We start from the raw sequence: 24474 nt of genomic DNA, 5'->3' as shown, positions 1-24474 counted from the left end.
GAGAAGAGAGGAGGAAACATTGGATGTTAAAAATGGTCTCAGTCCAGATTCATAGCTTTACATTTGCACATTTGAGTGTTTTGTTTACATCGGTTCAAAATTGGGACAACTTTCAAGGCTGATTTTATTGTGAAGAGTTGATGATAACTCTTATGATCTAAAATACAAAGCCCAGAATTAAAAAGTCATCATTATATATCAAGCTGGAGAGACGCTTTATTTGGCAATTAGTGAGCATGATGAGTTTTATAAATCCATAGGTCCTGGTGGTAGGAGTTGGGGGATTGGCTGCATGGGGCTGTGAGGGAGCTCTCTGCAGTGATGCAAGATTTCTATGTCTTGATTTGGGGTGTTGGTCATGCAGATAAATACTTCTGCCAAAACTTATTAAACTATACACTTAAAATGTGTGCATTTTATACAAACTGTTATCTTGAAGTGGATTTTTAAAATTTCTTGTTTGGTTTAGAAATAGGCAGTGTCATTTCTCTTTTCCAATGGAGAAGGTGAAATACTGTAGAGGGTAAAGTGATCTGTCCTATAACTTCAGAGCTCAGCAATTTGTCCAGGAATAAAGCAAAGGATGCTGGCACTGAGCCCACTTAAAATATGTGCTTCCTCCCTTCTACTTGTTTCCAGTCACAGGTAAGTGGAGATGGTATTGACTTCTTCACTAGTTCTCAACGAGCCTCTATTTGTATACATTTTGTCAGATATAGTCCTGAGTTTGTCTTTCTGATTGATGCTGGTACCTTAACCATGAAAACAGTAGCCGCATGGCACTTGAGTGTGTGATGGTTGCGTGTTCGTGGCTCACTATGATAGGCCACGAGTTTTGTGGTTTTTATTATATGGAAGATATGATAATAACATGAGTTCTCAGAACTAAGTCTCTTTAAGGGAAACCTTGGACTCTTATTAATTTTTTTAAGTGACATAAGCTTTAAAATTATTTCCATAAAATATATGAATAATAGTGAAAAATAAAGAAAAATTACCCAATTCCTACTAGTATTTAGAAATATACTGCTAGCATTTTAATTGTCTATTTACATGCAAATTATTTTTAATTCCACAAAATGATGTTGTAAAGTTCTTTTGACATTTTAACCGCTTTCCCAATTCACTGTTGGACAGTTTGGTTAAGTCCAGTGTTCATCATTGTGCAATGCTATCATGAGCAACCTTATCCATATTTCTTTTCTATTTATGCACTTCTCTCTTTAGGAAAAATTCCTTGCAGCAGCATGTTGGTAGCTGGGTATGATATTCCTGAACTGGTGGAGCAGGTTGGGACTGTGTCGTTTGGTGGTCTGATGCTGTTTCCTCCTCCCTTTGTTTTCTTCTTCTCTGTAGTTGCAGTACCACGCAGGCCTGGCATCTGGCCTTTTGAATCAGCAGTCCTTGAAGCGGTCTGCAAACCAGATGGGAGTGTCTGCCAAGCGTCGACCAAAGGCACAGCCCACCACCCTGGTCCTGCCACCTCAGTGAGTGATGGGTTTGGAAAATAACTTTCCTTTTGGGTGAACTGGACATTGTGCTTGTTTTGAGCTGCTGGAAAGTTATTTTTGTTTTCAGAATTGTTTCTTTCTTGCAAAGATCTATGCAAAGGAGTATGGTGGAAATAGAAACCAAGTGCTATGGTAACATCCTTTGCATAGATCTTTATGAAGCAGCTGTAATGCAGTTTGTAGTTTACATGTTTTGTATGTGACCTTTCCTTCTAAGACTTTTAGATGACACATAGCTTATCATTTCATTTGTTTCCTTATCACAGTCCCAAACTTGGCCGAATATGATTTCCCTTGTCCTTATCTGGCAAAGGAGACAGCTGAGGAACACCTAGAGAATCGGCTAGAGCTGGCATTGGAAGCAGTTGGGTTGCTGCTTCTTTTGGGTAGTGACCATGTGCCCTTCTGCGCCAGGTTCAGCGAGGTTCCTAGGGCACACACCTCTGTGAGTTCTTTCACACATGTGGTCCTCCTCGTACTACCACTGCCAGAAAGCTGGAAAGGCCCCTTCCTCGCCTTGTTCCCAGCGTACTTGAGCTGCCTTCCTCCCTAGCCTGGCCTCTGAAACAGTTTGCTTACCCTTGAACTTCATATAAACGGAGCCGCACAACATGGCATCTCTGTCAGCTTGTGTTTGTGCTGGGGATTGAACCCAGGGCCTTGTGCATGAGGAGCAGTGTTCTACTACTGAGGTGCGCCTGCCCGGGACCAGTGTATCCATATTTTTCTACTCAATATCTTTAGATTCAGCAGGCTGTTTGTACTTTTTGTTGCTATGTCTTCTTGTGAATATGCCACGTTGTTTCATCCATTTACCTGTTAAGTTATTTTGTATCAGAAGCCCTAAGAGATGTGTGCCAAGGATTGCTCCATGATGCAGTTGAAAAGTCCTTGCTGATAAAGAGGGGCCACACACCCCCAGAAGGCTGGGCATAGACTTCAGGCACATTATCCAACTGTCCTGCTGTCCTTAGACTTCCTTTTGCTTATGAACTAAAGGACAACTACATTTTTACATTTCCTGCCCAAAAGAGTATTTTCATAGAAGACTTAATAGTTTGCCCTTACTGAAGATCTCATTTATTTTCTGCTTGGTTAGCAAATATTTATTGTGCCTACTGTGTGCTGGGGCATGGTCCATGCTCTGGAGATGTAATCATGAGCAAGATGGACACAGTCTTCCAGGAGTCTTTTGTTTAGTGGGTGGTGGTGGTATGGGAGTGGGGGGTAGACAGGAAAAAAACTCTAAACAAATTTATAAGTTAGCACCATAGTTTCTAGTTATAATCAGTGGAAGGGAATAAAGAAGAGCAAGGTGTGGGAGGGGAGCCTGCTGAAGTAGAGTAGCCAAAAAAGGGCTCTCAGGACATGACCTGGGGAAGAGCTGGGGTGGCCCCAGGGATGCTTCCTGGGCCTTTGTCCAGCAGGAATGCACTCTTCTACCTCCATGTACACCTCTCCAGACTTCCCTCACATTTTGCATTCACTTCCTGGACAGGATGAACACAGCCAAGGGAACTGGGCAAATTGTCCTCCAGTGTTGTGTGTGCTGGGTGCCATATTTCTCAAGAAGCAGCTGACCAAAGAAGCCCAAAGCTTCTTGAGGAACTTTGCACTCTGTTGTTGCTTACGTGTTGGTCTGGGGGTTCTGCACAGCTCAACCTGCAGCTCTCTGAAGTCTGATGGCCTTGTAACTTGTCATTTTCCATGCATGGATTGTCTATTGAGGCAAGATGTTGGCGAGGAGTGAAAGACTTTCTAATGGTCCCGTAAGACTGGAGCCAAAATGTGTTTGTTGCTAACTCTCTTGACAAAAGTCAGTTCTTAGTCCATCTGTTCACCATTTGTTAATTTGCATTGGCTTGAAACCTGTTTACAGGTGACATGCTATTATGAGGACACTTAGAAACTATTTTAAGCACCAAGGCAATCAACAGACTCTGTTCTGATGCCAAAGGAAGAAAGAGAGAGAGGTATTCACAACTGTCATTATAAATTTATAATAAATCACTCAAAATACTTAGTTTCAAAGAGAAAAGTAGTTACTGTGTGTGTGTCCTAAGAATACAACAGTGAAATGATTTCCTATACTTAGTCACCTATTTCCTAAGAAAATTGACTGCTGCTTTTTCACATCTTGGAGCTTTTGGGGCTTACATTATCCTGGAGTCTCTTCATAAAACTAACATCCAGTGGCAGGATGTACAGCTAAGACTCTCATTGCACTTTTGTTGGACACCTACTGTGTGTTTGTGTGTTACTCATTGTGTTTGATGTTAGCTAGAAATTCCATATAGCTACTGGCCTTACTGAGTTATAAAAACCCTTTTTAAAGTTCAAATAAAAAAAAAAATATATATATATAAAATAGTAGTAATATATACATAATGTAGATTTTAAAAAACCCCAAAGATTATAAGAAAGAAAAAAGCTAATGTCATCCTAAAAAAGTTCTTACTAAAATTTCAGTAGATATTAATTCCAGATTTTTTCTGTATATACATGATTTTGAAAATTATATTACAATATAATCCCAAAGGATTATATTGTAATATAAATATTCTCAAAGGTAGTTATTAGTCTAAGGTGGCATGATTTGATCTATGGGATTTTAGAATTTGCATATTGTTAGTGGGGTTATGGTTGTATTCTATAGATTCCTAATCACAACATTTTTATTATAAGCATGATAAGACCTGACGTTAACTCCGTAAATTCAAGGAAATCCCTTGAACCCCCTTTAAAAGACCCAAATTCTCAAATGTTGCCACAGAACAAATTGCTCCCAAACTTAGCATTTTAACCACGTGCACATTATCTCTCACACTGTCTGTGGACCAGTACTCTGGGATGGTTTGTCTGGGTGGTTCTGGTCTACAGTCTATCATCATGTTGCTGTGGGGAACTGGCTAGGGCCACAGTCCTCAGAAGACTCAACTGGGTCAGAAGCTCTGCTTCCCAGGTTGCTCACTGGTGCCGGCTGTTGACAGGAGACTGTGGTTCCTCTCCACAGGCTGCTTGAGCACCTTGTGATATGGCGGCCGGATCCTCCAGAGGCAGCAAGCTCAGCCAGAGAGAACCAGGTGGAGGCTATTCTTTTCATGACCTAGCCTCAGAAGACGCACGGGTCACTTGCACTTGTTCTCTTCATTAAAAATGAGCCATTAAGTGTTACTGACATTGAAAGGGGGGGGTCGTTAACTCTCCTTTTGAAGAAAGAGTGTCAGAAAATGTGCAGACATACTTTAAAGCCACCTAGTTGCAATGGCCAGCTGAGCTCCCCTGGTGGAAGAACCCGCTCAGGGAAGGACTGGCTGAGCTGGCCAGCCCCATTTGCGTATTTATTCAGTAAATGTTTTCTGCGGGCCTCCCAGAAAGATGTAATAATCTTCGCCTTCAGGAAGCTCTGAGGAACAGACAAGTAGCAGGACATCATGACAGCAAAGGCCAGGTCCTAATGATGGACCCCATGGAAGGCCACGCAAGGTACAGGAGACACACCAGGGGAGCCCGACTTGCCGCCGCTGCCAGCTTTCTCCACCACCCACCCTGGGAAAGATGGAGGCTTTATCTTGTGGAGGGAGCTCCAAGTTTTCTCACATAAAACCCCCAGTATTCTGAGGAAAGGTTTATTTCTAAGCAGTAGAGGAAACCAGGGATGTGCCCTAGGTGCTCCTGCACACCACGGCCCCTCCCCAGCCCTGGCCTCTACCCAGCTCTGCCTGGCTGAGCTGAGACCACAGGGGTGGCAGGAACGCAGATTTGTAGGATACTTTAGCTTTTCAAATGCACTTGGCTTTAACTGTAGGAGTCTTTGAAGACTCCAGTTCCCCCCTGAGTTCCATAGGATGAGTGATTTGATTTGTGAGATTAATGATTCATATCTTTCTTCCCCTCTAAAGAAGCTTGTAAGAAGATAAAGATGTTGTTCACCATGGAAGATCTTTTGCAGTGTGTTAGTTTCAGGGCCACGGATGAAGCACCCTCCCTTTCACATGTTCCTTAGTCTTGCAGGTGGGACAAGTCTTTGCATGCAGAGCCTGTCTCCCGTTGCTGGGTAAACCTCACGGGGCCTCTGACCCTCATTGGTCAAGGTCAGCCTCTCTGAGAACTGGGCTTATCAGATTGATTGGTACGTTGTGTTTGCAGATATCTGGGTATATAATACCTGCCAGATTGGGTTGTGTTACTTGGCTGTCTCTCAGAGCCTCAGCTTTCTGGTATGATTTTGGGGTGCTCTGGGTTAACATGGGATGTTGGTTTTGATGGATGTGGCCAGCCTGAGTGGCCTCTGTCTCCTGGGTCTCAGCAGCTGATAGAGCGGGCTTTCAGTGGCAGCACAAGTGAAAGGTTCTTCTCTGTTCTTATTTTGCACACCTAGGTTTCATTTAGGTTTGAGAGAAAAATAGTTTTTCAGAAGTTAGTTTAGAGAATACTGTCCCCATGCCTTGGAAGTTGAGACAGGCAGTTCCTTCTGTGTGACTGTCTTCCAGGAGAAGCTCCTTCCTGCTGAACCAAAGGCACGCTTTCTTTCATGGGCGCTTCCCTGCAGTCACTCGGGTGGACTGTCCACGTTTCCTGTCTGCTGAGCTTCATCCCTCGGCTGCTCCGGGCTGTTTCCCCGTTGCTCCTCTTTTTCTCTCCTCTCCCTTTGGTCATTGTCCTTTCTCTTGGGTCATTCCTGTGAGTAGACAGTCCACCTCCTGCAAGAATCCCCATCTCTGGATCCTACTTCCCTTGTCAGCTCCCACCTCGTTCCCCTCCTCTTCACAGCAAGCCTCTTTGAAGTCGTTGACCTCTTGTCTCTAGTTTGTACCTGCCAGGCCACCACTCTTGGAATCTCTCCCTGTCCCTCGCCTTGACTCCTCTAGAATGCTGCACTGGTGGAGTTGTGCAGAGTGTCGTGTTGCTCTCTGGCGACTTCTGCTTCTTGACAGTTGGTGTCTCTTCCTGTTTTATTGCTCCCTGTTCTCTGAGCCCCCTGGTGGCGTTGCCTCCATGTTTGGATCTGTACCTTCGGAGGCAGTCTTCACGCCCTGGTTCCTGGCTGGCCCACCTCGGTTCTGAGTAACAGCAGCACCACCACAAAGCGGCGTGCTCTGTTAAAAATCACTGGGAGGAAGCGCCACCAACGCAGGAGCCCCCCGAGTGATGACGTGGCACTCATGCCTGGGGTCCTGGTGTTGGAGCAAAGACTGCCTTCTGAAGGCCACTGATTGGCCCTGGGAGTTTAACTGCAAGAGGTGCATCTTGTGCCGCTGCCTTGCACTATTCCCAGGAAGATCATGGACTTGTGGTTACGCTGGGCACAGGTGATGGATAGGATCCTCTCCAACATATGTGGGGACTGCTGCTCTGCTCTGGAGAGGGAGAGGCTCATACTGTCTTTTGCTTTACATGAAGCCACTGGGAGTCATGAGAGCCCAGCAGCGGCAGCCTGTCCTTGGTGCAAGTCATGAGTGTGGTGGGAACTGCTCAGGGCCCTTGGTGTTAGAGAGGAGCAAGGCAGGCACTTGCCGACAGGACGCCTGGAGGCCTGGAGTGTCCCCCCCCCCCCACCACTGTTTTTTATCTTTTCTGCTCCTGATTTGAGCCCTGTTGATGAGTTGCGTTTGTTGTTTTTCCCTCAGCTACACTGGTGTGAAGCTCCGCGTTCTGAGCCTCCAATACAGGCTCCTTGACAGGACTGCCATTTACATGGAGAGGATGGACACAGGTTTTGAGGGACTGATTTTCTTCTTGAATACTTTGTTTTTCTGTGACTTGATATTTTATTGAGGGAATAATTGTGTGTATATAGTGATTAATTTATAATAAATGCATCAACTTGATGATAGCAACGTGGAGAGAGTATTTGGCTTCTCTTTTTCTTAGAGTGAGTTCATGTGCCCCCGAGCAAAGTAACAGTGAATGAAGCACGACCCAGGAGCGCACCCGGTCATGGTCATGAGCTAGATGTGCAGAGCCCGGCTTCCCAAAGCCCCTTTGTCTAGGGATGCCCTGTCACCCAGACTGACCAGCCCTGAGTGTAGTGGGGAACAAGCAAGTGTTTTGCCTGTACTGATGTCCCACAGAGGAGAGAGAGAACTGTGCAGTCCTAAGTTGTCTGAGGTTTAAAAAAAAGTCATCAAAACTTGCTTGGAAATTCACTAAGTCCTTCTTTCCCCTACTGGCAAGTATTAAGTAACAATATTCATTAAATACCACGGAGAGGCTATGTAATAAAGAAATAATCCTCAGCCTAGGTGGCTGTAGCTCTCCAGAAGAGCTGAAATTGAGAATATAATTAAAGATTAAAATGTTGTTTGCATTCTAGAACATGGAGAGATCTTTGCTCTCCATTGCGGGACCATATTAATAAGGAAGAGATCAGTTTCCAATAACTGACACTACCAAAGCTCATTTATTAACATCGGTCACAGTTAAGCATCTGACTTCGTGCTTCTTTTATCTTTTTCCTACAAGACTGGAGCCGTCTCCAGGAATGGTGAGGAATACCAGTCTTATCTCAGAACAAGTTATCCATGTCTGTTCAGGTCCTGAGTTGGAATAGGAATGCTCAGACAGCAGGAGCCTTCTCTTTAGGAATCTTAAACCCTGCTATTCATGGCAGCCCTCTTTTGGCCATAGAATAATTTTCTGCCTATTAGTTTCAGCCGGTTTGTGTACAGAAGTTAAAAGGGTATAGGAATTATACCATATATTGGTATTTTCAGGTTCTATAATTGCAGCTGGTGAAGGCCATCTCTACACAGGATGGAAGGAAATTTTGTGTGGTCAACCTCTGGTATCCAGAGTCCCTTGAAGCCACCTGCGGGCTCAGCCTCCCAGTGGAATAGCCTTGCCCGGGTGGGCTGTAACAGTTAACTGCCCAGGTCCCACCTCCTGCTCCTCTGTCTTTCATTCCTGTTCTCACTGCTGTTGACTGGAGCAGACTCCTGTGGCGTTTCCTTGGGGTGGGGGGTGGAGGCTAGACCTCCTACATCCAGGCTCCAGTGGTGCCTTGTCCTCATTGCTCCTTATAGAGTTTCTCATTTGAGGGCCTGGAGAAGACATGCCCAGTAATGGTGGCTGAAATGTCCTTTTTAATGTGTTCATTTCCTCATGTTATTGGCCTGTGGAGGAGGGCAGTGTCTCTCCAGATCCACCTTGGATGGGGAAGGGAAAGTGCTCCAGCGCCCCTCCCCCGCCTCCCCCACCCGCATTCCTATGTGGGCTCTAACACTGTCTCTGCATGGTGTTTGCCCTTCTTGCCCATGACCTGGTAGCTGAGAGCGTGATGACCAGGGCTGTGGGCACTGTTACTGCCCAGCCCTCGTGCACAGCTGTTGGCTGAACAAACGAATCCTGAAAGCTAGCTCCTTTCCATGCTGCTGCCTGGCTGCTGCGGACAGGGCATCTTTCTTCAGGATGTTTTGGGTGGGCCTTTACCGTGCTCCTAGGGAATGGAAGTTAAGTGTGTGAGTGGCTGGCGCCAGGTGTCACTGGACAGGCAGAAGCGCCCACAGGTGAGGCTGTGGAGTTGCAGGCCTGTCCCTGGTGCTGAGATTTCCTGTGGACTGAGCATGGAGGGAGTTGCTCAGTGGCTTCTGCAGAGGGCAGGGCCTGCAGGCAGAGCCTGGGGGTGTGCTGCCCTGGGGAGAGCTGCCCCAGCTCCTGAGCAGGGCGGATGTGTGGAAAGTGGTGTAATAGGAGGATTAATCAAGTGGCAAGTTGCAGATAAATAAGATAGTCCTTTGTAGCTGTTTAAAATATAATTGGCTAATGTTACTTATCTTTTATCCCCTCTCTTTGGGCAGGAGAAAAGTCTCTGGGAGAAATAAAATGAGGAATCCCTCATAAATATTAATGCAAAAATCTGTCTATGGAGAATAAATATGGGGACATTTTGTTTTAAATGCTGTATATCGTTGTGCTTCATTAGCATATATGTTGTAAAAGCGACTTTCCTCCCCTTGAGAGAACCACATTCTGTTCGACTAATAGCCAAGACTGAAACCCAGTCTCTCAGGTTTGTAATACTTTTAGACAAAGAGGAGAACTTTGTTCCCCTGTGTCAGCTAGAGGGGTTCCTTGGTTCCTTTGTGCTCAGAGGTGGCATGAAGGGAGAAGCCCTGAACCCTGACTCGCCATCTCTGTCCCTTTCTGGACCTTTGGTTTTCATTGCTTGGTCCTCCACTGTGTGTGTGTGTGTGTGTGTGTGTGTGTGCGTGTGTGTGTGTGCGTGTGCGTGTGTGTGTGTGTGTGTGTGTGTGTGTGTGTGTCCCTCTGAAGGGATTTATTCCGTATTTCCTGTAGGCCAGGTATGTGCTTAACCACTCTGGGAATCTTAAGGTGCAGAAAGTCCTGTGTGTACACAGATGAGAGATAATGAGTTTGGCTTCAAGCAGTACATACTGAGGTGCCCCTAAAGCTGGGGTGAACCGATGCGACAGACCAGATTGACTTTACAACAGTTTGGTCTCTTCTTCCTGGAAGTGTTGGGTGAGGGAAGTATGGTTAAAACATTGGCTGATTGCTGAAAATGGATAACAAGGACATTACTGTGGTGGGTCTTGGTGCTGTTGTATTTTGCTATTACACTACTGTGGGTCCCACAGACTGTCTTATCTATTTTTCTGCCTACACTGATTCCCGTTAACTGCAGGAGGTATGTCCAAGACCCCCTGTGGATGACAGAAACCAGTCAGTATTAAACTATGGTCATTGAAAATCTGCATATCTGTGATAAAGTTCATAAAGTACCCATAGTAAAAGATCAACAACAAATTAACAGCAAAATTAGCATGAATTTTTTACCATAGGGCTCAGCAACTTCAGCATACCTTTTTTTCCTTCCCTAATTAAGTCAAGAACTTTCACCATTTTGCTTAAAGGAAGCTCTTTACAGCTTCTCTTTGGCATCTCCAAATTGCCAGTGCCACTACTTTTATATTTTGGGGCCATTATTTAGTAAATGAAGGGTGACTTAAACACAAAGGAGACTGCAGTCTACCTGAAAATTCCTTCAGACCAGGAGCTCACTGCGGGGACTGGACAGCGGAAAGAAGAGTTAAGGAGAAGGGGGCTGTTGGATTGGAATTTTTTTCACAATGAAATGTTTTTAAAAATATAGGTCTGGAACTTGGATTGTGGTCAATGAAGTAGAGGTTTGGAAGTGAACAGTGTAGGGTTGGCAGGAGAATTCTGGGGAGTGGATACATCCTGCCAGAGACTGTGAAGGGGAGACTGAAGAGGAGACTGGCAGAGCCCTGTGCACCTGGCCCTGCTCCTCCCCACCGGGCCTTGCAGGCACTTATAGCCCCCACTCGCAGCTGACCTGTCCTTTGTCTGTCTCAGACCCATCATGACAGACTAAAATTTAAAAATTAAAAAGAAAATGCACAAAGTAGAAAACTGTAATAAAGAACCCAGCCATTAAACACTGAGTCAAATGTGGCAGCCGGTAGAATCAGTTTAAAAATGATATTTCATTGCACTCTAATTGTGTTTCTCTTTTGCAAAGGGATTTTATCCAGGAAGACAGCTGTCTGGTGTGGTTATTACATCACTCGGCCATTACTGGGAGAAGGAAGAAAAGAAATGGGTGGTTGTGTAGCCTAGCCAGCAGAGGGAAGCTGGGTCCTTTTTAAAATCCCTTTTTACACAACAGAGAACCAGCTTGGGGTTGTTAATATCTGAACCTTGCCACTCGCAGGCTGGAGTGAAGGGGGATTTGGGTGGTCCCCTTTGTGTTCTGTGTCTTTTCAGGTGGGCTTTAGTAACCCATCATTTTAGCCTCAAGATCTATTTAGGGTCACAAGTGAATAAGTGCTGGAAGATTCCGGAAGCCCTCTCAGGGACGGTGATCTTGGCAACAATACGAGGACAGGCGCTGAGTAGAAAGTGGCTCTGGCTCTTGGCTGAGGTGTTTGGGCAGACGGGCTTTGGCCTGCTGGCTACAGTCACTCTGCAGCACTCTGGCGATGCACAAGAATTCTTAATAATAAAACATGAGAACGCTGTTTTCAGTCCAGATCCTACTTATTTGTAGCTTGCTGAGGCGTTGAATCTCTATCCAGCTGCCGTGAGTGTGGGAGGTACTGGTCATTTTCTCTGTAGGGAGGCAGTGGTGAGGGCCTTGGGAGTGGCCTGCTGGCCCTTGGGATGAGCACTCAGGCTGTCCCCACTCTAGGATCACTCTCTCACCTGGGTTGGAGTGGACCCGCTGGCTCCCAAGTAAAGGGACCAGCCAGCCAGATGCGGGAGCCACAGCTCTTTTCAGGAGGCCAGGCATCCTCTGGACCCATGGGTCCCAGCCTCAGCTGCAAGGAACCAGGAACCTCATGGGGAGCTGTTGGGGTGGCAGCAGTGGGGGCAGGGGGCTTGGCAGAGCATATTGTCCTGCAGCTGCAGATGGGCACCTGCTGGAATTGAAGGCCCAAGGAAGGTGGAGCCTGGGCCCCTTCCTCCTCAGCGCCTGCCCCAGCCTTTCCCTGACTAGCTTTAGCTATGATCCCAGAAGAGGACAGACCTGTGAGATTTTACGTATTTCCTTCCTTCCAGTATGTTCTTGTTTATATCAGCTGTCTGGTGTGGTTATTACGTCACTCGGCCATTACTGGGAGAAGAAAGGAAAGAAATGGGTGGTTGTGTAGCCCAGCCAGCAGAGGGAAGCTGGGTCCTTTTAAAAATCCTTACGTCCTTCTAACTAAGTTAGTGTCTCTAAGCATGGATACTTGAAAATACGTAAAGGAGATGCACACAGTTTGGTTTATTGTAGATATGATGTGTATTCTTTTTTCCTTTACAACTGTATGTTTTAGCAGCTTTATTGGAGGTTTCAAAAAATAAATTGCATACATTTCAAGAACACAAATTGTGAAGCCTGTGAAACCACTGCCATGTTCACTGTACTCAAGATGACTAGCATATTTGTCACCCCAGATGTTGCCTCATACTCCTTTATTATCCTTCTACTCCCTCCCTAGGCAATCACTAATTGGATTTTTGTCATTATAGATTAGTTTGCATTTTTGAGAAGTTTATGTAAATGGAATAAGAAAAACATAGTTTTTTTAAAAAAAATCTGGCTTTTTAGCTCTATATACATTTTGAGTTCATCAAAAAATTGTTGCATGTATTGGCAGATCATTTCTTTTCATTTTTTACTGCTATATAGTATTCCACCAAGTAGATATTCCCCAATTTATACCTGCATCTGTTGGTGGACATTTGGGTTGCTATTGCTATTGCAGTAAAGCCAGTATGAGCATTCATGGACTAGAATTTGTATGATAATGTGTTTTCCTTGCTCTTGGGTAAATACTCAGGAATATTATGTGTAGGTCATATAGTAGGTGTATGTTTAACTTTTTAAGAAATTGCCACATTGTTTTCCAAAGAGGAGATATCATTTGACATCCCACTACAGGGGTGAAGTTTGCATTGCTCCACAGCCTCACCAACGTTTGATGTGTCTATCTGTTTAATGTTAGACGTTCTGATGGGCATGTCATGGTGTCTCCAGTGGTCCTAACATGCACCCCAGCATGCATTTGCTCAGTGACTTATTGGCACCTTCTTGCATGCCTGTTTGCCATTAGTATATCATCTCCTTTGGGGATGTACAGAAGAAAGATTGAGGCCTACTGTGTAGGAAATTACACTTGGGAAATGTGGATTTTCAGGATTTCTTTTGAAGGCTTTAAAAAATGCCCTAATGCAGAGCCAGTTATCAAATTATTATCTGTCAGCTGACTGGTGAGTCCCTGTTGTGGCTCATCATTCTGTCAGTTGCTTTGGGGAATGGCAGAGGAAGTAGTACAGACTGAAGACCCAGGAGCCCAAACTCAGTTTTGTGGTGTTTCTAAACTATGTCACCTTCCTTCCTATATGGCTGTGGTAGTTGTAGATCTGCAGGTGCCTGTTGGTGGTGACCAGCTTCTAATTAGTTTGTCCCAATTGATTGATTGATTGATTGATTCGCCCGTTCATTCATTCATTCATTCATTTATGTGTGTACATGCTCATCTTTGAACCACTGGGGTCTAAACTCAGGCTTTTGTACTTATTTGCATTTTGCTCTGCTTTTGTTCATTTTTGTGTCTTAACAAATAAAACCTGATGGCCACAATGCTAGGTGCTGGGTTTCCAGTGATGACGAAGCCTTCCCTTAGAGAGCCTGGGATGTGCTGGGGAGGCAAGGAGGGAGGCTTCTGGGTTCCACGGGAAGGACTGCTCTTCCCCACTTCCCCCACTCCTCCTTGCCTTCTGGAAACCTCATTTTTTAACCTTTAGTAGCCAGACTTGAACTCAAAAAGACCTTCGCCTCTAGGGACTGAGCTAGGGACACATTCCCACATTGGGGAGACTCCCATTATGGATGTGAAGCTGAACCCCCCACCCCCACCCCTGCCCCCGCCCCGGCCGCTGTGTTTTGGAGCCCAGTAAAGACAATCCCAGGTGTATCTTTTAGAAGAATGCTAAATAACTCTTGGCTCTAGAGATTTTTCTTTCTTTGTAGCTACCTGTCTTCCCATACAGGGAGTTAGATTTTGGGGACTTACTGTCCCCAAAGAAGAAAACTAAAGGTATCGTAGTGCTGCGAAGAAAATGTCCTTATAAGTCTCTTACCGTCTTAAAATATAAAATTTCATTTCATTTTTATCACATTGTTAAGCCAGGATGAATCCTAAGCACAATAGCTCTCACAGCTTTCCTTTCCTTCCCTCTTTGGCATCCAACAAAATAGATTTTGAGGGTGAGGTGGACTTGGGCATTTTTGGGGAAAAAATTGAAACGACATGGTATATTAAGCAAATTAAAGCTACAAATTTCCTTTTCTTCCATTTCCAGACCTCGTCCTGTTAGTTAAAAGGGACCCTTCCCCACAGTGGGCGGATAAACCTGACTTTCCCTAGCACTTGCTGGTCGGGCTGGGCTGGGCTGGGCTGGGCTGGGCTCCTACAGATTAGCCTCTCCTTTTTTAAAAAAGATTTTTATTTTTAACAAAGGAACACTTGGAATTTAAAGTCCTCAATGACCAATTAATTCAGTGTAGTCCATTCAGGGGACATCTAGACAGTATGTGGCCTTGTCCTCACCTGAAGGAACTTCTGATATTTTTAAGGAACTTCTGATATTGTTGGGTGTCACGAAAACCAGACCTGGGAGAGCCAGGAGGCACCCCCTTTCTCCCCGCAGTTCATGGCTGTGGACATTAAGGGGACAGACAGCTTCTCAAAGAAGTTCTCAAGATTGACAGCAGAGCCAGGACTGGAGCCTCATAGTGCTGTTCCTCTGCCACCGACTCTGACCTGTGGGTGAGACGGAGTGGGAAGAGGACGAAACAAAAGCCGAGACCCAGAGCGCAGGAATTCTTTGATGTCTGCCTGTTTCCAGGTGATGTTTTTGCCAGGTCTCATGGGATTGCCACCCAGTTTGCTGTTCTTAGATGTCCCTAAGTGTGACATCGCTTGCTTCCTGAGGTTTGGCTGCAAGCCCAACAGGCACCGCCAGCCCTGCCCCTGGTCTCTGCAAGAGGAAGGGGCCGTCCATGTTTGGCCTGGAGCTGCGCCCTGGGAGTACTGCTGTGGCAGAGGATGCCCTTCACCAGCTGGGAGGAACAGCTCTTTTTGATTTACCAGTGAGACCAGCTTTAGAGGCTCAAGAGTTCAAAGAAGGGCAGGCAGCAAGAGTCTACAAGCCACTCAGCCGTACCTGGGTCGGCGCTGGGGCTCACACGTGTCCAGAGTCTCCCAGCCCAGGAGTGGTGTGGCTGGGACTCAGACTTGGGCACAGGCACTCCAGAAGCTGCACGTGTCAGCTGTACAGAGTAGAGGTGCCTCCTGTCCAGCTGTCATGGGTTAGGCTCTTGGAAGCAGGTGCTGAGGTAGAGTTGGGGTGCATATGTTTGGTAGGGGTGAGCACCTGTGAGAGAAAGGGAGGAAGCAGGAGTGGGTGGTGGCAGGGGGAGGGGACTGCCATGCAGACTCGACAGAGCCTCAACCCCTGGACATCTCTGGAACCAGCGTTACCAGTAAGCATGGCCCAGTGTTGACTAGGAGGCTGGCCCTGGTGCCCTGCCTCACTCCATCCCTAGGGGAGCTGGCTGTGGGAAGGCCAGGACTACACAGCCAGGGCCGAGTGCTCTACCCAGGTCTTCACCCAGGTCTTCACCAGCTACAGTGTTATTACTGTATGACTGCGTTCCAGAATGCTAACAATGGCTTTTTATTCCAGAAGTATGGAGTGTGAGTCAAACTGCTGTGTTGTTCAGTATGGGCAGACTGTGAGCACATCTTGTTTCTTGGTGTACGCTCGGTGCCACCTTTGGTGGTCTGCCTCACTGCTCTAGTATCCATTCTGGATTCTGTGCAGTCTTACTCCCCAGTGGGGAGACCCAGTGCTTCATCCCTTCCAGGCTGAGTCCCAGTCATCTCCTCTGCCAGAGTGGACCCAGGGTACCCAGGTGGATTGTCAAGACTCCACGTGCTCCTTTCCGTTTCCACGTGACAGCAGCCTAGCCTCCTTATGATCAGAGCTGGTTACTCTGGCAAGGTGCTGATTTTTCTTTTTGCTCACTGGATCCTAGAGCAGGAGCCCAAAGTACTTACATGGCAACCTTAGGTTATTTGCCATGTCTTCTGCCAAGTTTGTGCCCCTTTTGGGGATGAAGATCTCTAACTCTGTTGCCCGCGTGGCTCCCAGATTCATGTGTTCTTTCTCCCACGGGCACAGCATCGTACACAGGTTTCTGATTCAGTGTGTGTGCTGTACCTAGAGGACGGCACCTGGCCTTGCAGAGTGTACTTCCAGGATGGTGCATTGGCAGTGCTGTCTACAGGCTGTACCATAGGTGCTGGGTACGGGGTGTGCTGTGACCATTGGATCCCATGGTCACGGGTCCACTAGGCAAAGTGGCTTCCTTGATCTTGTATGAATCTCTCCTGGAGGTTCAGAGATTCTCAGTACTCCTCTGATGGTGGTGCTGAATCAGGCCCTGGGAGCCAGAAATGCAGACTCGCAGTTGGAGGGTGAGCTGCTCCTGTGAGAGAGAACAGGGTAGCCTTCGAGGATAGAAGGAGCCCAGAGCAGTCCACCTGCACCAAGCGGTGGTTGGCCTCCCTGAGGAATAATGCAGACTGGATGTTTATCAGTAACTAATCAGCTTTAACCCACTTTGTCTCATTGTCCTACATACAAAACAACAAAAACGTGAACATAATATGTAAATTATATAATAGTAAGAATGTAACTGTATTATAGTGGCTATGATGTAAATTAATATTATACTGTACATGAGCCCTAAATTATTATTTCCAACCTGTTATTGCACCTGTGTTAATTTAGTTAAAGTATTCACAGAGTTGAAAACTTTTTGTCTAATGGGTCAAAAGGTGCAAGTTCATGCAGTCTGCTCGTTTCTGCCACCATGGCCACCTGTTTGTGGGTCCATTATGCCGACAGTGGATATTGACTAGAAGGCTGTTTTGGCTACCTGGTTGTTAAGTGCCTTCTCAATAGCACCCGCCACACGTCCATGCAGATGTTTACCCCAGGCCTTTTGTCCTGACCTCCTCGTCCTTTCCTTTCTATGCCTTTGTTCTGAGCAGGCCAGCCACCCCTGCCCATGCGTCCATATTTCATCTGACCTGCCCCACCTCTCTCCGTGAGACTGGCCCCTGCTGCACTGCTTGAAACCCTTGCCAGCAGGGGCGTTTCCCTCACTGCTCTCTGTCAGCACCACCCTGGTGAATCCATAAGGTGGCTCTTATCAGCCACATACCATGGTGCCCATCTATGAAGCGAGCTTGGGCTTGCTTTCTCCTCCCCTCTGGTTGATCGTGGAGGATTTCCTGTTACAACCATAGGAATGGGCAGTGGGAGGGCCATGGCAGTTCTATTGTGAGGGCAGGAGAATGTCTTAAGGCAAAGCTCTAAGTGTGTTCTGTCCATTCCACGGACTGAACTGATTTGGGCCCTCCTTTTTGCTTGGGATAGAAAAAAAATCATTGGCTTAGTCTGAACCACAGGCCTGTTGATCTGCTCTGGCAGAGATGCCACAGCTGACAATAGATGCACCCAGCTTGGCCTAGCTCCCCACTTGACCCAGCCTGGGGAAGTCTGCATCTTCCTCCAGGATCCCTCTTGTTTTGCCACCATCAGACTAGTAACTTAAATATAACTTAAAGATAAACTGAGGACCACTGCCCCTGTATCCTTGAGATCCCTCCAGCTGATGTTGACCTCTGCCATTGCTCTAGGATGCAGTATTGTTTTTGATGTGCTATGTGGGTGTGCATTGGGGGTGTGGCAGGAGCAGGGTAGTATCAGAGACTTATGCTGGACCTTCCTGACTCTGGTGCATCTCACCCCATAGACCAACCACCTAATATGGTCATTGTGCAAACTGCTAAGTGTGTCACTCTCATACAACGTCTGTTGGGGCTAGACGCCCAGCAGAGCACCCATAATACAACTAGAGCCTGGGCTCCATTTATTAACTTCTGTCTGTGTGTCCCCACTCTTGGGGAAGCATGATGAAGTTTCAGTCTCCAGGGATAACTGTGAACTCAGGTGGCTTTACAGCAGGCACTGTCCTTGAGTGAACTGGCAACACATGCTGTCTGTTCACCTCACAGCCAGCAGCAGGGCCCTCCTGAGGGATCCGAGCAGTATAGCTCCCTGTCACCACACTTTTATTCAACTGTGACATTGTTGTACAGATAAGATCTAGAATACTGGTATTAGCCAGGTGCAGTGGCACATACCTGTCATCCCAGCAATTCAGGAGGCTGAGGCAAGAGGATCATAAGTTCAAGTCCACCCTCAGCAACCTAGTGAGACCCTGACTCAAAATGGGGAGGCGAGGAGTAGGAAACCAGAATGCTGGTTTAAATTTTTTGCCCCTCCCTCCAGGATCAACTGTTTCTAGATAACTTTTCAATATGATAAACAAAGGTTTACAATGGGGAAAACTTGGCTTTTAAAAAAATTGCTATTGAAATACGAATAACAACGGATGTTAAAGTGCTTTGTTACAGTATATGAAAACACGTAAGATAAAGAAGCTTAGGTCAAACACACAGGCTCTGGAATGAGACTGTGTGGCTTGAACCCTGGTCTCCTATTCACCATCTGTGTGCCTCTGGGGACACTGTCCAACCCACCCCCACCCTTGGTCTTGACATTTATCAAATGGGACAATGATAAAGGAAGAATAGAATGTATCTGCTGTATGGTGGCCACTCACAGGTCATTATTACTGATGTTTACAGCGGCTGTAGAATGTGCCAAGTGAGTGTTGTGGGTAGAGTTCCTCAGGGGATCCAGTTGGGGCACAGCAAGGCTTCATGGAGGAGGTGGCCCCACAGGGCTGTCTTGTAGGAATGTGCATGTTCCCTGTCAGCAGAGGCCCTGCAGAGGTGCAGTGATGATCGCAGTGTAGACTGGAATTGTGTCGATTTTTAATCCTGTTGGCATGCCAGGTATATTCTGCCCCTGTCCCAGTGGCAGAAACAGGAACAAGTCTTTCCTGTCACCTCAGTTCAAACTCAGATGAAATTACATCTCCTCTTAGTGTATATGTTTTCTGCTAATGAATATTCTACCTGTCCCCATATATGTATATGGGAGGACACTGATTTCTTTCCAAATAGTGTCTCAGGACTTGAGCAATGAAGAAGAGTAAAATGTCATGACAGGGGTCACTGGTTGAACTTAGACAAAGTTCTACTGACATGCAATTTTGGTAAATGTCTTTGTTACTGATAATTAATGACTTCAAGACACTGAAAAACCTATGAGTTCCTTCCAGAACCTTTAAAGAAAAATTCCATCTTATGTAGTTTTTAATCATATTTTAATTTTGAAAGTCATTAGTTTATGCATCTTAAGGTGGTGCCTTAGAACAGGAAGTTAGGTGGTGATTACCCTAATTTTGTGAAAAGACAGATGATTCACAGGGTCCAGTGAAGATTGGCCTGGACCCTTGCTGAGTCGGCTTCAGATCTGTGCCAGATGTGGGTGGGAATCATTGTTACAGGCTTGCTACTAATGGTGAGTGAGAAATAGTTTGCTTTGAATTTTGCTGCAGCTAGTGCAACTAGCCTATTCCTCTTTCTGAGGGGTGAGGATGTGGAGCTGACAGCTCTGCTCTGAAATGTCAGTTCTGAATGGTTGTATTTGAGGGTATTTCTCCCTCTACAGGTGCATGCAGACTTAGGTGTTTGATGACACCTGTAGTTTTTGAAACACAGCTGTACTTTAACATAGCGAGCGCCTGTTGTTTTGTATGGATGCCTCCAAGATATTTGGGTACAAGGAGCAGTTATGAGAAACTGTCAAGAGCTGTCTTGGGAAGACAAACAGGCTCTTCTGGTGCTCTGGGTTATGATCTGCGAGCCAGGATTCCTGCGCTTAGCTCTCAAGCACACCCCAGGTTTCTCTTTGTCCCCTGCCACTGTAACGCCAATTAACATTGATTAATGAATTGATCACAAGTGTTTATAGATTTCCCACCCATGTCTGATTAGTGCAGAGTTATGTGCCCTTGACTATGAGGAACTTATAATCCAATTGAAGGATGAAATTGTGCTCAGAGGCAGGTGAGAGAATGTCAATTCCTAGTGATTTGTATAGATGGCCTGTCATGAGATTATTTCGAGCTGAAATCCCCCGAGAGGTACAGTGTGGACAGATCTCCTGCGCTAATGGAAATCCTAGATCTGGCTTTCAAGCTATAGTGCCTCAAAAGGTCAGTGGTAAACTAAGACACCACCAACTTCTAGGGCCACTCTGAAATCAGTGGCCACATGAGCTTCACAAGCAAGGCAAGGTCCGAAAGGACCAAATTAGTAGTTCTGCACCTGTTTGATCAGATACTCCTGCCCTTTGGAGAATCTGCAGGATGCTCACTGAACATTCATAGAGTGATCATGGATGAATGTGATGGGTACTCTTCAGGCGCCATGGGTCTGGGATGCACCGTGAGTCAAGATCCCTGCTCTCATGAAGATAATAGTATACAGATACACATGTGCTTCCAGGACCCTCTGAGTTGATCAAAGAGAGGGAATCCAGGTAGACCCTCATGCACAAAACAGAAGATGCAGGAAAGTTCCAGAAAGGGTTGACCTTGGAGCATCACCAAGTTGTTGGAGATGAGCAGCAGGTGTTTTATTGCAAGGTATCTATGGGCTCAGTATGGGAAGAGAGCGTTGTTAAGGGCCTGACTCCTTGCAGCAAGAGTGGAGCAGCTCCACTTAGAAAGAAGCAGAAACTTCCTGTAAACAGAGGTGTGGGAAGATGTTGGGGCTGAACCTGGAAGGACAGTCTGGGGGAGATCAGAGCTGGCACTCCTCCCATGGAGTTAGAAAGATGGTGAGTGGCCCAGTGTGTGCGGGGTACAGGAGGGTGGTGGCTGGATTCAAATGCCTTGGTTGCAGACTGAGGTTAGGTTTTAACCCGTATACAGGTAGTTGGTAACTGGGTATTGTGTGCAGGGCCAGCTGGCTCAGTTACTAATGGCAGTATGCTAAAGCAGCCACAGAAGAACTGCTCATGGTGTCTGGGATATGCATTATTCTATTTTTGGCTTTTTATAGAAAGTATGTTTCCGTGGAAGGGAGGGATGAATGAAACAGGAAGTCAAGGTGCAGAGAATTGCCAGGGCTGGCTGACGGGCCCTTGTCCTCTGGGTGTGTTCTAGCCTCCCCATTTGAAGAAGTCAGCTCCATACAGGACAGCCAGGTGCACAGTAGTGCAAGTGGACCAGTGCTGCTGAACTATACATTTAAAGAGTGAAGATGGTGGTCGTTTTATGTGTTTTCTTTAAACCATGCTTTTTTTTTTTTTTTTAAAGAAAAAGGTTAAAATTATATATGTTGTGTATATCTTACCTACAGAGAGGTGATATCAGACTAACAATCACAGAACCTGCTGCAGAGGCCTCTGAAGAATGTTTTTGAGGATGAAAGGTCTCAGGGAAGTTTCAGGGTGGAACCCAGATCTCTTTCCTTGCTTCATGGTTTTCTAAGAGGAGACTCAGTTACCATTAGTGAAATCTGAACAGTGGAGCTTTTCCAAAGTGCTATAAATGTTGTTTTAGTACTTACCAGCCACTCACAGGATGCTCTCATCCTGCCTTTCCTTGTCCCTGTGATAGAATATACCCACACCTCATTGTGTTAGGAAGTTGAAATGAGATCACGAATATTTTAAAATCTAGCACTATTTCCATTTCCCTGAACTTCTATATCTTCAATCAGGACTAGGCAGGCAAGGTAGATGGCTTCCTTAGAACACAGGTGACAGTGATGTGCTAAATAGCTGTTTCATTATGGAGACGTGCAGCCAGGTGGCCTCTGGAGCCTACTTCTCAAGATTTATTGTCATTTTCTAAAAATGAGAAATGAAACCACAATGTTAGAGAAAAATTTTAAAAGGCAAAAGAACTCATAATTTAACCTATTTAACATGGTGATTTTGTTTTACTTCTTGACTATTGTATTTGTAGAATTGATTTTCCTAGTTCATACTTTAAAAAATTGCAAGCCTACGAGTCACAGTCAGTGACATCTTTATGACGCAGCCTGTGTCCTTTGCAGAGAGTTTGTTGTTGCCCAGGCCCCCAGAGCATGGATGCTTTTGTGTAGCTGGGAATTCTGGGTCCCTGGCCGGGGGTGGGGGGTGGGGGGGTAGTTGAACACGGGCAGGGCAGGCAGTTCCCAGGGCTCGTTCTTAATTGAGTGCTATCCCTGCTGTCTCAGTGGAGTCCAGCACAGTTAGGTTTCCTTGTCCCCACCACAAAAGGGAGAGGCCCAGTTTCAGACATGATTCTTGATGAATGCCCTAACAGAAATTTAAAAATTATTGGCTAATTTGTCAAAATATTGTCCTCCTGACAGTTGGGGTAATATAAACAGAAAGGAAGAAGGCAGAAAATTGAGTAAATTTGCAAGAAAATAGGAATGACTTTGAAAGACTAAAAGACTGACTTAATATTATCAGTAAAACATGTTGCTCTCTTATATTGTCAGCTGCAGTATTCAGGGGAGGTAGTGATTTCTTTAGGAGGAGGGAACCTGTGTGGAGTGAGTTTTCTCTGAGTTTAATGCTGCCTTGGAAAGAACTCAGGATCTGCCTGTCCCTGTTTCCCCAGCGAGCAAAGCACTTCACGCTCTAGGAGGAGACAGCTGCCCTCCCATGACTTTCTGCTTGTTCTCACCTCTGTGCCTGTGTCTGTTCCATGTTTCAAAAAACTTACTGAAATGGTTTCTGCTTGGGCCCCTGGTTCTTTCTGCTGAGGCTGCAGCATACTTGACCTGTGGAGCTTTAAAAAAAAAAACCAGAGGCTCAACCCCAGTACTCGGGATCTCCCTGCTCCCATACTTCATAAAAGCAAGAAGAAAAGTCAAATCTAGTGAAAGGTACCTGCTCCAGTCAGTCCCAGGAGGGGACTGGACCTCTTTGAAAGTGGGCTGCCAGGGGAGGTATCCCAGTGGATCACAGAAATCATTGCCTCCCATTCTTTCCATGGTGCTTATTCAGTGCCAGAGACGAGAGCTGGACCCAAGAATTTTATACTCAGCCAAGTTTTCTTCTGTAGAAAGATAGCAGCTTTTTTTTTTTTTTTAAATAAAATGTACGAACTCCAGGAAAGACCCGTGAGTATTTCTTGAAAAATCTCCTCAATGACAGTGTGTGCTGAGTTCACTCATTCATTCAGTAAACATTTATTGACTGCTCATCATGTGCCAAACCCTGTGTGGGGCATGGGGAATAGAGCAGTTCATTAGTGAACATTCTGCTGGGAAACGGGGAAGCCATTGGTCTCTTTAAATATGCAGCCAAGGCCAAATGCTTGGCAGGAATTATATTTCAGAAGGCAATATTTTAAAACAAAGGGGACGTTCACAGAGCAAACTGAATGAGGACTCCTGGTTGGTGAGTTTTCTCATTGCATTTAGGAGTAAGACATTATTTCTAAACATCAAGAGATCGAGGTTCTAGTACATTGTATAAAATTAGAAATAAACCCCTAAAAGAATTAGAAAGTAGATGTAATCTAATTCCCCCAGACAATGATAAAGGCAGTCTCCACAGCAAGGGGAGGAACCAGAGGTGGCAGGCGGAGCTGGAAACATGATGTAAGACGGCCAGACTTAGAAGACATGTCTGCAGTATCAGGGAGACCAGGGGGGTCAGTACCTATGAAAGTGAAAGACCCTAGTAGGTACCGCACAACAAGGGACATTGAGTGGAGACAGGTCCTGCCCGGCTCATCAAGAAAACTAGGCTTATAATCAAAACGGCAGAGTTCCAGGCATGTGGGGCCAGTGGCTGTGAAGGGGAACTTGGAGTGAGTCTGCAGCCAGGCTGCCACAGGTAAACCCTGGCCAGGATGCCTGCTGGATCATCTGCTGGGGAATCGCACCGCAAATCAGATAAGCACGGGAAGATTTAAATATCTCCTTAACTGAAATGTCTGTTACCTCCTCAGAGAGGCCTTCCATGACTAACTAGTCCAACACAGCTTCCCCCAGGCACTGCCAGTTTTATGCCTCTGGAACCCTCTGTTCTGCTAGTCTCTTATTGATCATTATCTTGAACTTTATTTTTGTTATTTGGCCAAAATACAAGACAAGAGAGGACCCCTCTTGTCTTGTTCATTGCTATAGAACTCTGGAACACTCCAGCCAGCAGGACATTCTTGGTTTAATCTCTGCTGAGTGCCTGCTGGGAGCCTTTACTCTTCTGGTAACTCTAAATGCACCAGCAACCAACACAGCCCCTGCCCTCAGGTGCACACATTCTAGTGGAGAGTGCTGAAGAGGATAAAACAGAAGGTGGCAGTGCCAGGGGTCAGGAAGGGCTGGGAGAGCTGGGCTGCTGGTTTGAAAAGAATGGTCAGAGGAGACTGCCTTAAGGTGGCTGCTCTGGAGCAGTCGGGGTGTAGCTGTGCAGGCCTCTGGGGAAA

At 46.0% G+C, this 24474-nt stretch overlaps 1 protein-coding gene across 1 annotated transcript in view; it reads left to right on the top strand.

Moving 5' to 3' along the window:
* The window catches only part of Med27 (mediator complex subunit 27), a 187332-nt gene that overhangs the window by 62889 nt on the left and 99969 nt on the right, over positions 1 to 24474 (top strand). Inside the window, exon 3 of the mRNA XM_005321100.3 lies at positions 1357 to 1487. Within this exon, the coding sequence (XP_005321157.1) occupies positions 1357 to 1487 (131 nt within the window). The remainder of the gene's footprint in view (positions 1 to 1356; positions 1488 to 24474) is intronic.

This window comes from Ictidomys tridecemlineatus, chromosome 4 (genome assembly GCF_052094955.1).
Source record: "Ictidomys tridecemlineatus isolate mIctTri1 chromosome 4, mIctTri1.hap1, whole genome shotgun sequence".
Classification (NCBI taxonomy): domain Eukaryota; kingdom Metazoa; phylum Chordata; class Mammalia; order Rodentia; family Sciuridae; genus Ictidomys; species Ictidomys tridecemlineatus.
This window is presented reverse-complemented; position numbering and strand designations above follow the sequence as displayed.